Raw genomic sequence first — 16,262 nt, 5'->3', positions numbered from 1 at the left:
AAATTTTCTAAAGGGATACAATGACTTTCATCTTTACAACAAAATTAAATAAAGAATCTCAACCCAATTATATAAAACAAGCTCCAACCAATAGTGTTAGCCGATCCTAATTGTAAGTAAGAGACCTCAGATTTAAACACAATATCCAATCTAATTATATTCCAAAGACATTAACAGGCATAGCATTCTACTGGAAGGGAACTTCTTGAGAGATTTATTTCTTAAATTATAGAGAGAATATTTGGTTATAGGATAGGTTCTTGCACTTACAAGATCAGCTTTTCCATATAATGGCCATATAATTTGTGTTAGGAAATAGATTTCAGTGCCGGTAAATGATCACACAGGTGAAATGGTATTATCAGCCAGCTGTGTAGAAAAGTGCACTAGATTAAACTCAGAGTTCTCATCCAAATTACATAAGTAAATCCTCATTAAGTTCCATTATACATTTAAATGAATTTTAAATTAATTACTGGTCTCTCATTCTTGTATAACATGATATTCTTGCCTGTCATTGGTGACAATTTTGATAAAATATGAAGCAAAAAGCTTTTGTGTGATAGAACAAGAAAAAATAGTTATGAATATGATTTTTAATCTAAGACCTTAAAGATATTCTGATATTTAAAAATAATAATCAATCCAAATGTCTGCTCTGAATCTTCAGGTATATAGCCTTCTAAAGTTCTTTTAACCTCTAGAGATAAAATAGAATTATTTAAATTCCACAGAAGAACCCAGTAACTCAGATATTCTTGAGAGCAAAAGGGCTGCTATTAGTAATGAGCTAAAGAAACCAGTCATCTCTTTCATACCAAAGGTCACTTATAATTAGCTGTGGCCTGCCTCCAGTTCTTTTCTCTATCTTCCTTTGAATTTTTATTGATACATTTGATTCTAGACACATCTCATATCTTCTTTTTCTACTTCCAAATTTTTTGTATCTCTTTACATGCTGACAGAGGTGATGTATAAATTCTCCTATTTTATTTTGAAGGACATATCCAACTTGTTTTGGTGCTGCTGTTATGCAGGGAATGTACAGTGCCACACATTTGTCAACCTAAATGAACAAATGAAGTGTTCTCCTAAAATGGAATCCGATATATCTTCATGGTCAGTCCTTTCTGGCTAGAAGATAGTCTCTTCCTACTCTCTGTTTCTTTTAGTTTAGATAATATTTATACTCTTTTGGTTATCATGGAATCTTCTTCCTTAATAATGGACTGTGCCCATGGTCAACATGGAATCTCTTTTGTTAGTTCTTTTTACCCATCTCAGTTTCTCCTGATAAAGCCTCATTCTTCATCTTTGGCTTATGGCCTTTATTTACTCGGCTTTTGGAATGACTAACCTTGTGTGATCCACCTTCTTTCTTCCAGTTAGCATCTGTGGTCCAGTGATTGATGTAAAAATGTAAAAACCATATCTTTTCCTCCTAGTATCACAATCTTCAAACTTAATTTATACTGCTAAGATTTCATCAAATGAGACTCAATGTGCAGGTCAGGTTCCCCTGCACAGAAAGGGTTATGCAGAAGTCTTGTACCTCTTACCCTTAGATTCTCATATTCACAAGGGCAAACCTTGTTCTACAGTTGGGACTTGAATTTCTAAAGGGCTCCACCATTCTTCAGATTATAAGGGTACCCCCTGTGCTTAAAAGGTTTGTACCATGTGCAATCTAGAGATTGTACATATAATTGCCTTTGGAGATTCTGGAGATTAGTACGTGTTATATAGATGGTGACTACATGACTAACTTCCTGAATTCCCACCTCTGGTGAGCTTTACTGAGGCAGTGAATCACTTGCATTGTCATAAGTCATTGGTGGAGAAACTAAAAAAAATCTGTGATTCTACCTGGAGAGGCCTCCTGGAAGCATATGCACGGATTCCTCTGGACTTTGAGTCATGTGCACTTTGCTGCTGATCATGGTAATTGTGCCCAATTGTGGGAACAATTGTATACTAGGTCTTGTGATTCTTGTTGACTCACTGAACCTAGAAATGGTTTGTAGAATCCTAAACCTATACTGTTTGGTGATAGTTAACCATTTTTAACTTAAAAGGAATGAGGTGCCTTAAGGAGATAAACAGAACATTTATATGTGTGAGAGTGGATTTTCAGAGAGGACCTAGTAAAGAAGAGTCATCATGGGTTTGGAGAATACCATCTTATAGGCTGAGGTCTAGATGGATTGAAAAGGAAAACATAAAAAGTAAACTAGTAAAGTACTCTCTTTCTGTTTCCTGGCCACCATGATGTGAGATGCTCTTCTCTACTATGTCCTCTCTACCATGAAGACCTGATAGCTCTGAAATGGTGAACCAAAATGAATACTTCTCTTGAATTATTTTCCTTGGGTGTTTTTGCAATTTGCCTTATGCTAATTTCAACATAATGTTGCTCTAAACCAGATTAGTCACCATTTTTATACTTAATTACCTTCATTCATAAACTGTATACATATTTTCCTTCTTTTTTCCATCCTGTAGCTAGATACCTGATAAGAAGTAATTTAAGGGGGAGAATTTATTTTGCTTCACAGTTTGATGGTGTTGATTATCTCATGGTGAGGAAGGGAAGGTATAGTGGTAGGAGAATGCAGATGAGACTCCTCATCACCTTACATCTTTGAAGGAGAGGAAGTTGAGATAGGATAGGAGTTAGGGCCTGACAAGAAACCTCAAGGCTGGTCCCCAGTGATCCTCTTCCTCCAGCTTTGCTCCTACACAGTTCACAATCTCCCTAAACAGGTCCATCAGCTGGAGATGAAGTGCTCAAGCTCATGAACCTCTGGGTGCCATTTCATATCCAAACCATGAAGTAGGCTTTCTTCTGCATTTTGAAAATTAAGCCAAAGTACTATGGCACTGAGTCTTTGTGTGGAATAGCTATTCCATTCAAGAATGATAAAGCAAACATTGCCAAGTCCTAGCAAGTGATTCCTCCTTGTGCCCACAACTCCACCTGTAATGGCTGTGGAATGAGGAATCATACTGACTAAATTACAATATTTTTTAGAAGGCTGAGATGTGCCTCAGCAACAAAGCCCCTGCCCAGACTCACAAATATACTTTCTCTCTTTATAAAATTATGAATCAGGTATGAGAGTGAGTTGTACATGTTAGTATCATTAATCAAATATCATTTATAAACAAGAGTAAAGTAAGAAACACAGAACAAAGCTATCAACATTTGAAACTGCTGCTGAGTTTTAACTGTTTATAAAAGATTAAGCAAGGACAATGAGTGTAGGGCATTCATATAGAATAATGTCAATGTTCTGAAACAGAGCTTTGTATGAGAACATTGATGCCATGATTTATTTCATTTTTCACGAGGAATATAAAGAAATAATATTTTGTTTATAGGTTCAGTCTATAATGTTTCAGCTTCCCCAAACTCCTAATTATTTTATTTGTTATTTTGAGACAGTTCTTATATCTCAGGCTAGTTTGGAACTTGCTAAATAGTTCAAGCCTGCTTGACCTCTTCATGCTCCTCCTTTCGGCCTCCCAAGAACTGCAGCACAGATATAAACAGACCACCACACCCCTACACAGTTTTGTAGTCTTTGTTCTGCCTCTAACCAACAATTTGGAAACAAAACACTCTTAGCTCACAAAGTTTATACCTTTACAGAAAATATAAACACACCAAGGAAACTAAGGAGGAAATTGGATATTTTCAAAGGTGTAACACCCCATAGGATTGTGCCTTTCCCTACCCAGGAAGTAGGGCCTAATTGTGCTAGAGATCTGGCATTGGCTTTATTCAGGATCTTCAGTTTTGACTACACAGTAGATGTTTATCTCTTCTCAGATTGTCTTGTACTCTCTTCCCTTTGCAGTTCTGTTACATGCCCTCATTTGCAAGAGAATCTGCATAAAACTCCCTTGGCCCTTCTCACCACCTTTACTGACCATGTTCCACACAAGACAATGGGAGAAATGAACAACAGCAGAAGCCCTAATGGTCTTTGGAAGCCTACACAAGAACATTTCAGAACAAAGTAAATAGAGACTTCAGAGGTTTTTGTGTCATTACTAAAGTTGTGAAATTTGTGAGGAATGTGGGACCAAAAAATTATTTTTAATATTTTCCAGATTCATTGTTTCTAATTCTTCATGTCCCTAGCCGAACTTTAACTTAATTATAAAACAAAATCTATAGCTGCAGCTCCAGCCTGAGGGTAGAGTCTGTACAACTAATCAATGTTAATTCCCTGGACCCAATTTAATTACAAAGCAACATTTGGTACAGCTGCTAAACACTTACCAGGTGACCACAGGATGATATGGGAGCAGAATTTACAGGTCTCTAGTTTTGCTCACACACTTTCAGCACAGCTATGAATCAGTCATGTACAAATTTGAGCAAACTCTTGGGTTTATACTAAAGATTTGCTTGACTTTGCACACCTCTGTAGCTGAGGCCAAGTCACACCTTTGACAAATTAGTATTGGCTATGGTGTGTACAAGGTCAATGTACTGATGGAAGAGATGTCCTAGCAAGGGAAAACAGTGGCAATTGGACAATATATGCATACCTCTTAGCTGATTAATTTTTTTCAGTGATGTAGACACAGGGAAACCGACTCACACATACTATGAAATATCAATTTGTGTTTTGGACAGAACAAACAGTATTCTGTAATACAATTGGACTTACCTAACACATCTCTGCTTTTTAAAAATATTCCATGAAAAGGAAAAGATATGATTACTTGTGTTACTAAAACTTTCAGTTGACAAAATTAAAGTTAATCACTGATATAATTTAAAGAGATGGTTCTTCCCCTATATAAACTATTTTCAATTTGCATGATATTCATTAAAATATTTGCATCAAACAATATAGGTCTGATTATCTTGTGGTTGGCTAACAGGGGGGCAGAAATTTAAGGTTAATTCACTTCTGTTAGAACTTTTTGCTTCATTAAAGTACTAATTTTTCAATACTTGTGACTTGAATGCCTTCCTAGGATTTTAGAAGACCAGGAAAAGTTATTTGAACTGAGAAATGAAATTAAGAAGTAGCATCAAAAAGAGAGTTGAATATCACTGGTTGATTTTCAGTACCCAAGACTATAAAGTACACTCAATTCAAACTAGGGTTTTAAGCATGAGTTCTCAGTCATGTTCAAAGTGAGGCAAAGATGAACTCTTTCTTTTGTTTTGCTTTCCAGTGTTCCAGGCTTAGGATGCCAGTCTTCATCTCCCTTCCTTTCTTCTTTAGAGCAGAACAGGGTAACACTAATGATAGGATGCATCACACCTCATTGTACTTCATAAAACAAAGCAGAGGACATAAACTCATCATGAAAGATCTGGAGCAATAATCTCCTTCTCCATGGTTCAATTTCAAGCACCAGCTCAGATTCTACCTGGTGTTGCCCTGTGTGGTTACTGCAGACACTGGACACAATGATAGATTGTGTTTAAAAGGTGAAAAGGCTAGTATCTCAGTGATAGCAATGTCTGTTTCCCACCTCAGAGAGAATTCTTCTTACTTCTGAGCAGTGACTGAGCCACAGGAGGAAACAATTCTGCTTGCTGGAAGAAAATAGGATGGAAGGAATTATGACGGCTGCCAGATGTTGCAGTGTCTCTCAGGGGGCACCAGGATGCTTCTGCATATGCTGCAGACAGCATAAACTGTCAGACCATGGGACTCTGGGGTTCAATGCTCACACTTCGCTGAGATGCAGAGTCACAGGATTTGAGAGTGAGCAGGACCCTCAGAGATGATCTGTCTAGAGGGCTTAAACTGTGACTTTGAGAGGGAACCCTATGATTCCAAAGTGTGGCTTAAGAATTATTGAGTGAATGTACCCAAACATGAGCATCATTCTTAGAAAGATTATAAAGGTCTTATGTCAGATATCACATCAGGACATAATATTTTTACTAAGCAAAAACTATTTGTAAAACCCAAAGTCCTACTCTGGTTGATGAAAAGAACTTTGTGGACAGCAACTGGCTGAGCTACATCCATGGAAGGAGATGCTGATTTAGACACACTATGCTGTGATAGGCTTTGTGACATGTGGGGTCAGAAATTAAACTTGATCTTAAGCAGATCAGGTGGGAATAAAGGAGTTCTAGGATCATGCCAACTATCCTTATTTATTTACATTTAATAAGCAAGCAAATGAAACAATATTTAGAAAATTTTGCCTTTCCTTGTTATTTTTGTTTGTTCTTTAAAATATTCTTCTGCTGCTGTTAATTTATCTTCTCCAACCTCATCTATTCTACTCTCAAAGTTAAATGTACTGTGTCCATTGATAGTGGAATGGGTAGAGAAGATGTGGTAGATACAAAATGGAATATTTCATCTGTAAAATAATGGAATTATATTGTTTAAATGTAAATGTATACAACTGAGGATAATTGTGTTATGTGAATGATGTCAGTTTTAGAAAGACAAATATCACAAGTTTTGTCTCATTTGTGGTTTGTAAACTTTTATATAGATCAATAAAATCTTGTATGTCTATATGACCTGAGAACAGGAAACAATGTAAGTGAGCAAAGGACACTAACAGGAGGAGGAAGGAAGAAAGAGAGAGAAAGATTACTAACAGAGGGTAAAATGCACAGAAAAATGTACTTATGAAACTTGTATAACAAATAAAACAATCAAAATATTATTAATAAAATTGCAAAATAAAGTTAATACTCTGGGTAGTTAATGGAATATCTGTACTCAGCAACAATGAGAGAGAGAGAGAGAGAGAGAGAGAGAGAGAGAGAGAGAGAGAGAGAGAGAGAGAGACTGATCTGATTTTAACATAATGTAAAATCACATCCTCCAGGCTGAGTAGCTTTTCAATAAACTGTGACAAAGCATATGTCTTACCATCACTGTTGATGCATACAACCTCTTGAACTTGAGTGCCGGGCCCACAGTCTTTTCCATTATCTGGTTCACAGTCTCCAAGTCTCACTGCTTTCCAGTCATAGCAGGCTGGCTCTTCACAGGGAATAGCTTCCAGTAAGTGAGGGCAGTTTCCAGTTGCCCCAGAACCTCCAGTAGGCTCATTCGTAATGCGCCGCTTCCTTAGTTTGAATCCTGAGTCATTGGGGGAAGGAAATACATTTATTGTTAATGCCAGAGTTCTGATATTTCAGAAAGATGATTTAAATCCCGGAATGAATGCTGGATGAGGGTCGAAGGTAAGAGTCCTGAGTGAGTTCAATAACCAGCGTAAACATTACAAAATTGAAGCATAATGTGAGACCACCAGTCATTTATTGATAGAAAGAAGAAAAGAAGGAAGAGGTGGAGGGAAGGAGAAGGAGGGAGGGAGGAAGAAGGGAAGGAAGGAAGGAGCAAGAAGAAACAAAATAGCTTTTGGCTCAATTATTTCCCTCTGCCCCTTTATACCATTGCATTCTCCCCCCCCCCCCACTTAAAGCTCCCTTCTACTGGTTAAGGTCCCTTACTAATTTTCCAATATTATAATATTCTGAACTAAATACACATATTTAAAGGTTCCAAGCTAACATCACAAATGAAGAAAACATGTCACATTTGTCTTTCTGGGTCTGAGTTATCTCACTTAGAATGAAGGATTAAATGTGAGGGCATGGAAGAGCAGGATAGAGGAGAAATAGATGAACTAACACAAGATCTTTAGAAAAGGTCTTAGGGAAACCGAGTAGTGGAGAATTCTCTTAAGGCATATGCATATACGTATATGAAAGAGTTTAAATGAAGTGATCCCACAACAGAGGGATACTCCAGCTACACATCACATGCCAGCACAAAATGCCCAGACATAGGAATGGGTTTTCTCTTAGGTTGTTGGTCACTTTGTCCCATAGATTCTCAACCATTACAGGCTATTGCCAGTGCTCTTGGCTACCATCCAGAACTTGGTGGTAAGACCCTACGTAAGTGAGTTGTAGAAAAGGAGAATCTAATCTTGTATCAACCTGGAAGCTTTAGACCTACTCAAACTTCCATAGTGCTTGAAGGTGCTGTGCACAGACCCCAAAGAGAAATAGCAGTCATCTGTCTTATCCAGCTTTTAACCCTGAAAGCTAAACTAATAACTGGCCAAACAAGACATGTCCACTGGTTCAATAGTGGCATAAATATTATGGAACTATTCAACCACATTCTGATTGCATTTCAGGCCCACTTCACAAAATGAAACCCATATTTGGCAAGTTACCAGGGCTAAGAATCTGTAGCTATGTAGGACATAGGCCCGAGAGCAGAACCTGAAAACATTGTTCTGCTAAATGGACATAGGATTAAAACAACTCCTAATGACTTATCATTACAACCAGAGAATAGCAAACCTCTAATTTTCAAAAGTACAAAAAATAAGAGAATTACACCCTCTTCTCAGCAGCTCATGGATCATTGTGAGGGGCCAGAATGACTACAAGGAAACAAGTTTTTTCAAACACAACGTGACAACTGTTCATATGAACTTATGGAAGTTGTGACAGAATATCCAAGACCTACAATATATCAAGTCAGACAAGGAACACAAAACATCATATAAAATATAGATCCTAATTTGCCTCCCTTAGTGGTTGTTTGAAACAGGTAATGTCACCATTACATACCTTTTCTCCCTTGTTGGTCATTACAGTTCTCGTAAGTACAAGGTCCCCAGGCAGACCAGGGTGAAACCTCACATTCCACTGGACAAGGAAGGTGGCACAGCTGTGTGGTATTAGGAACAGGGCCACTGCATAATTTTGAGTCCACTGGTTTTGAAGCTGTTTGGAGAAAAACATAGACATCTCTTAAGACTTAGACAAAAACAGATGTTATGGTCAACAATAATTTTTATGTGTGCTTGCACAGCCTTGGTGCAGTGGGAAGGGCCTTGGACCTGCCTAGGCTCAGTGTGCTGGGCTCTGCTGACTCCCCATGGGAGACCTCGATTTGGGGGATGTGGGATGCCGGGTGGCTTTGGAAAGAGGGCAGGGAGGTGGGAGGAGGGAGGAGAGGGGAATCTGTGGATAGTATGTGGAGTGAGGAGAAAATTTCTTAATAAAGAAAAAAAAAGAAAACTAAAAAAAAAATTATATGTGTGTAGAGGAGAGAATTTGAAGATGTGTTACTAAGATATTACCTCAGAATTTCTTTGCTGTATGCTGAGAATAAAAAAGGGGAACTAAGGGGGTAAATGAAAGAAATGGTATCACATCATCAAATAAAACTGGACTGAGAGTCCTATAATTTGCTTGGTTTGTTACTGATACGTCTTGAAGTTAGTAAAACAAATGCAACTCTCCTAATTATCAAAATAATCATTCAGAGGAATCCCAAATTTCTACAGTCAAATGCTAAACAGAGTGATGCTTTAGAGGTCTGATCATGGTAGGAAGGGATACAGAGATTTACTAAACATGAAAAAAATCCATTGATTGGCTTCTGGTAGAAAAAAACTGATGTCCACTTTGGCCTACTGTTTGGAGAGGCGCCACATGGATGTAGGGAAAAAGAAGATCCAATGGTGTTAGCCTCGACTTCCAGGTTCAAGGTGATCCAATCATTCCCAGAAATTTTGTCATTCTATTATCTGAATATCTGCAAATCTAAGAGCTGCTAAGGAGCCTAACTTACAGTTATTTAGGCTTACTCATTAGTTGGTCAAAAAATAAGTAAATGTTGTTTGCCTTTTTGTTGTCCCCTGCCCCCCGCTATGTTTGATGACTGCTGATTACCTTTCTTTGTACATACATATATTGTAAAGTTAATAGAAAGCTGTATCCATAGATCTATGGATATATGATTGGTTATATTGATTAGTTAAGATGAATGAGCTAGGAAGATATATAAATTTATATGGACAGGATAAGAAAATTATCTCTGTGTTTATTTTATCTATTCCTCTATTATCTATTGCTTACCATTAATAGCTATAATTACTTGTACTTCAAAAATGTTTTGGCTACATTTTCCTTTAGAAAAGACAGTTTAACTCTGGTAATTTGGATAGTCCAGACTTGTAGAATAACTGACTTATACAAGTGGTGCTGGATATTTTTCATTCTTGTGAGGGAATACTATTAGTTTCCAACTGTGTAAGATTACATCTAGATACTCACAGAAAACTAAACTAATCTAAGCTAAATATCTCACTTTTAAATAAAAGTACTGAAAATATTCATGTGTTGTTAAAACTCTAAGACATGCTTAAGTACTTGTATCACTGAGGTAACCTCTCATGGTTACACTTGATGTCTAGAAAAATACTGCAGGCTTATTTGTGCTGTTTCCTCCAATAATACTTATCCTTCCATTCTTTTTTTTTTTTTTTTTTTTTTTTTTTTTAAATTGGCACCTCATGCAGCCTTGAGACAGGGGGAAGGGCTTGGACTAGCCTCTACTGGATGTGCCTCCCCATCGGAGGCCTTGCCTTCTTCTGGGGGTGGGGGGAATAGGGGGTAGGTTGGGAGGGGAAACCTGGGAGTGGGAGGAGGGAAGAGGGAGATCTTTGATTTGTGTGTAAAATGAATGAAAGAATTTTCTCAATATCCTTCCATTCTTAAATGCACCACTGTGGAAATAATTGACAGGGCACCTAGGCTTTGGTTAGTATGAAGCACAGCAATGATTCTCTAGGAGTGTTGTAAGTGCATCCTAACACCAGCCAAAGCCAAGGATGAGGGATTTTATTGCTTTCTAACATGGAAAGTACTCCACATATCATTGACAGAAAATATGGAAAGAAATGCTTCATTTCTTTGAATTTAAAAATTCTAGACATAATGTTACATATTTTCCAAAAATTAAATCTTATTAAAGATCCTAATAGACAGAAAAGTATATAATATGAAGTTGAAAATTAAAACAAATGAACACTCTCAGTTGTAAAATCTTTCACATTTTAAAGAAACTTTAAAAAAACTTTAGATATTTTTGCTTCACAAATACCTGAACAGCTTCTATTGTCTTGATATTATAATATAATTGCATCATTTCCCCCTTCCTTTTCTTTTCTCTAAGCTGTTCCACAAGCCTCTCCTTTCTCTTTAAAAAAAATTCATGGTTTCCATTTCATCATATAACATACATGTATATATGTCTAAATATATAGACACAGCCTGCTCAATCTATATAATGTTATATATATATATATTGTCAGGGATGATCAATTAGTATTGGATAACCAATTGGTATAATCTTTCCTGGGGAATACTCTTTCTTCAGATTTCAGTATTCCTGAATGACCTTTGTCTAGAATTGAGGTCTTCTGAGTTTTCTCCATCCATGTTAGTATGTCTATTGGTATCATCCTTGTTCAGCTTGTATTTAGGCAATAATGTTGGTGAAGGTTTATGTGTATAGCTTCTGACATTCTTAGGAGACACAATCTTTCAAACTCTCTGTTTCCCTGGCTCTTACAATTTTTCCACCACAGCTTACTAGGTTGAAACACTGTGTATCCACTTTTTTATTTTTTCAGAAATTTAATTTTAGTTTTTATGTATTCCAAATGGATTAAAAACTTGTTCACAAAAATCCTAGGCCTTTAGAAAAGGAAGTGATGAATAAGGGCTTAAGACAGTACTGTAAATGTGAAATACCCTTGAGTCTTGCTCAGCTGCTAATTTAACAAAGTCTGCCCTGAGATAACATATCTTCTCACTGACTTCTATTTAATAGATATAATTTTACACATAAAGACCCTTTCATTAATCAAAGAGATAGAAAGAACATGTGTGTGTGTATGTAGAGTCCTTTTGTTGTCTGTTTTCTTATTAACATATTATGTGTTGATTAATGTAAATCCCCAATACTACTTAAGTTTCTCAAAATTATGTGAATTTCATAATAACAGTTGTCCAATGAGTCATATGGATCTTATTAGATGATGTGGTGATTTGTGATAGCTTCATATTGTCAAATACTGAGATATGAATTCAAGACTGGCCAGTTTTCACTAATGTGTAATTTTACTACTTAGGTTTTGCCTGTAGCATGATGCAGACAAAATGTCTCCAATACATTTTAAGTGTTATTGCTGATTTCTTAAGACATTTTGTTTTAGCATATAATTTAAACATAATTAAATGAGCATTTCTTGCTTCCTGGGGTTACGGTGTCTGAATTTCTTTGGGGATACCAAAACAAACAAACAAAACTCAACACACAGTAAGACTAATACACATTTGTAGATCTGAAATATTTTTGGGTTTTGTGCATTCAGAGCACTTTTAATGGAAACATGTTATTGCAAGAAACAAATGTAAGACTTCTATTTCCATTAAATGGTCAACATATAATTTTCAAATTAAATATTTTATTGTTCAGATAATTATATCCTGTACCTATTATACCCATTTTATGATGGTAAGATGTGAAAAAACTATTACACAATACCATTGTCTGAATACTGACGTTGGATGTGGCAGGTAAGTGTGAGTTTGAAGAGTATGCCTGTACCACACACCTAAACTGGGCTCTAATTTTAGTGCTCCAGCCTCCTCGGGCAACCTCTTTTATCATTGTTCCCATTTCAAGCTCTGGCCAGGACCCCACAGCCCACCCACCAACCCTTGCCGTATCACATCCAACCTATCTACCCCAGGTTCTCCATATATTGTGCCAGCATCTAGATAGGTGACTCTACCTAATTATCCCCTCTGCTCACATTCCTGTGTGCTCAAGATACATCCAGCATCTCATAGCCAGTGCCTGAGCCTAGTCTGGACAGCTTTGCTTGCGCTTAATCTCAGGCTTTAGCTAGGACCCATATTCCCACAACCTACAGGAACCTTGTGTACTACATGCAATCTTCCCACCAAATCAGGTCCTGCACATCTTGTGACAGGAACTAAGTGGGTAAGCTTGCCTGATTCCATCCCTCCAAGGACACTCCCTGACATCCAGATCTATTGCTAAACCCCAGGCTTGGAGCATGACACACATCCTGTGTGCCAGCTCAGCCCCTTGAAACTGCCTGACTTCTCTCTACCTAAGCCATATCTCACCTTTGGCCTAACCTGACCCACACATCCCATGCTCTGCTCCAACCCATCAGACATTGAACAAATAAAAAAGTCCACATGTACAGATTTCATCACAAAACTACAGTGTTTAAGATCAAGAGAGTATTTCCTTCCATAAATCCATTAATCCTAAAGAAATGTCTGACAACGATAATTACCTATATGAACCTCAGGACACAAAATTTAAAAGAACAATAAGAAGACCAAAGAATTCAAGTTTAAAGAAGACAATCAGCTCAGTGAGCTAAATGTTCAGGTGATGTCCCCTTCCAGCAACACAAACCAAAGGCTGAAGGAAATCATGAAGACAATCTAAGATTTGAAGATGGAATTCAATAAATATGTAGAAACATTGAAGTGAACTCAAGCTGAAATGAAGATGGAATTGAAAAACTCAATAACTGAACCAGAAAACTCAAGGGAAAGCCCCATAAGCAAAATGAATCAAAGAGAAGATAAAATATTATGATCTAAGATAAAGTACAGGAACTAGACCAAACAAACAAAGAATATGAAAGCAATTCAAACACAGAAATCTGCCTTTAGTTCAGTTGGAAAGCTGTTGGTTACCGTTGACATGTACGTGCTATCTGTTACACCTTTACTCAAGGATCACTAAACAGGAGAGAAATAATACCCAGTGCTGCAAATCTAACCAGTTTCCTAGAGCTACAGGGGTCATGGATCTTAGAACAGAATCTACTACTAACAATTTTCTAGGTTAGTATAATTCTTTACTACAACTTAAATCATATCCTTATATCCAAAGATAAGTGTAGCTATTTCTCATCAAAGAAGCCTCTCTTACAGAAAATGAATACTATCATCGATAGTGGGGAGCCCACTCCTGATAGATGTATCTATATCATTGTTGCTGCATCTATGGCACAGAGAACATCAGAGAAGACACAACACAAAGATTTTAAGTAGCAAAATATCAAGATGTCTGCTATTAAACAGCCTTTTCTAGAGACAACTATATTCACAAGGCCAAAACAATGGTAGTATCAATGCACAGGTTAACATGGAAGGGGGAAATTTTGTGGGATCTCACCCCTAGACAAAGAACTACAGGCAACTACCTAGAAGGAGTATTAGCCTCGTCCAAAGGTGAATCTCTTTTCTGGTGGTCCTATACAGAGTAGTCAGCCCTGAAACTGTATACACGCCACTAACAAAAAATGGACTCAGCAGAATACATACATACATGCATGCATATGCATATACATACATACATACATACATACATATACTATATATGTATATATATTTGTGCATACATGTACCTATATATGTAACAATAATAATTAAAGAAAAAGGTATCAATGAGAATGGGGGGACAGACAGGGTTTGAGGGAAGTTAGCACGGAGGAACTGGAAGGAGAAAAGGGACAGGGAAACAGGTGTAATTTTTTTCAATTAAAAACATATTAAAACAAAAAACTACCTAAACTGAAAAAAGCATTCAGGAAGCAATGTGGTGGAAAGTCCAAGCCTTTTCCTTATAGGAATAAATGAAGAAAAACCCTAGATCAATGGCATAGACCAGATCATCAACAAAATTATAGAAGATTTACCTAAACTAAGAGACCATACACCTATACAGACATAAGAAGCACACACAGCAGCAAATGGGCAACATTAGAAAAGAAGCACTCCACAATCAGAGCTAAAACTCAAGTATACAGAATAAGAGTATTGAAAGCCACAAAAGAAATGAAAATCACAAGTCCATATTAAGGAAATTACATCAAATTAACAGTGGATTTCTCAATGCAAACGTTTAGAGCCAGAAGGGCCTGGAGCAACGCATTCTACATTCTAAAGAGCACAACTGCTAATCCAGCAAGATTATCTGCCATAGCTGATGGAGAAAGAAACATTTTCCATGAATCAAACAGCCTTAAAACATTTATATCCAGCATACTCTAACAACTAAATAACCTAAACAGAAGATGGGCAGCAATACTCTGGGCTGAAGAGAGGAATAAGCATGGTAAACAGATTGCAGAAAGACAATAAATAAAGCAATAAAGCTATAATCACTGAAACACAAAGTACTCCTGACAACAACAACAACAAAAATATAACTGTAATCAACAGCCATCTTTCAATAATACCTCTAAAATTAATTGCATCAATTCTCCAATCAAAAGACCACAGCCTGGCTGAATGGGTCAAGAAACAAATTCCATTTATCTATTAGCCTTGTTTTTCATTCAAGCCATCAATGGCAGACCAAAAATTGCTTCTTTTTGAGAGTGCTCAGGCTTCTAGGATAACTTTCTGGATTGTTTTGAGATCATAAGTCAGGTGTTTGTAAATGTTTCTCATTTACTTTCCATTACAATACTTAATATTAGCAATGCATTTGAGTCTCACTCTCTTAGGAATTATGGTATGCTTGAATTTGCCTTTTGGTTGGTTTACTGTAAAGCAAAAGAGATCACAGATCCATTTCAAAAACTTACATAAGGTTCTTCTAAAATATTCCAATGCAGGATTTATGTGCCCTGATTTAAAAAAGAATATTTTTTTCCTGTTTTCATCAGCTGCAGAGTCTAGCTTTAATGTCACAATTATGAAAGAGAAGAGATTGGGGGTGATGAAAGACCTAGCATATCAACACTAACATTGTTTTATTTAAAGATTTATTTATTTTTATTTTTATTATGTAACATTGTTTCATTTTATTTTATTGTTTAGGATTTTTGAGACAAGGTCTCACACTGTATCACAAGCTAGCTATGTATGTATGTATGTAGTCCAGGGTGGACTTGAACCCCTGGGAATTGTCATACTTTAACCTTTGGTGTTCTTCAATGATGAGTTATCAGCAGTGTTTTGAAAGGTAGATAAGGACTTCCAAGGCAGTGGACTCTTAGATAGAAGAGCAAGACCACATTTCAGCTGCTCTTGTTATCAGACGAACTGAAGAGCATCACAGTGTAGGACTTGTTAGTACTCTTGACTTCAGCCTTCACTGCTGAGCTGGAATGTTCGAAACTGGTTCTTTCCTACTTTGCACAGACTTTGTTCAGTCTTACTGGAGTTGGTCCTTACCTTGGTCCTTCCAATTCCTTCAACACTGTAGCATTATCCTCTGAGAAAATAAAAACGTTTCTAAGGGTCCAGCCTCTGGTTGACCTTTTCCTTTACTCCAGGGACTTGTGTGGTGGTTTTTCCCATTTCCATTGGTCATGTTAGAAAATGTAGAAGTAAGTCCAGATACAAAGCCACAGAAAGTAACTGTGCTCATGCC

At 36.9% G+C, this 16,262-nt stretch overlaps 1 protein-coding gene across 2 annotated transcripts in view; it reads right to left on the bottom strand.

Moving 5' to 3' along the window:
- Positions 1-16,262, bottom strand: part of Thsd7a (thrombospondin type 1 domain containing 7A) — a 387,216-nt gene that overhangs the window by 130,386 nt on the left and 240,568 nt on the right. For both annotated transcript variants that reach the window (XM_028894646.2, XM_028894648.2), the window contains exons 5-6: positions 8,600-8,755; positions 6,876-7,088 (exon numbers count right to left, since the gene is read on the bottom strand). In XM_028894646.2, the coding sequence (XP_028750479.1) occupies positions 6,876-7,088; positions 8,600-8,755 (369 nt within the window). The remainder of the gene's footprint in view (positions 1-6,875; positions 7,089-8,599; positions 8,756-16,262) is intronic.

Source organism: Peromyscus leucopus, chromosome 3 (genome assembly GCF_004664715.2).
Source record: "Peromyscus leucopus breed LL Stock chromosome 3, UCI_PerLeu_2.1, whole genome shotgun sequence".
Lineage (NCBI taxonomy): Eukaryota > Metazoa > Chordata > Mammalia > Rodentia > Cricetidae > Peromyscus > Peromyscus leucopus.
This window is presented reverse-complemented; position numbering and strand designations above follow the sequence as displayed.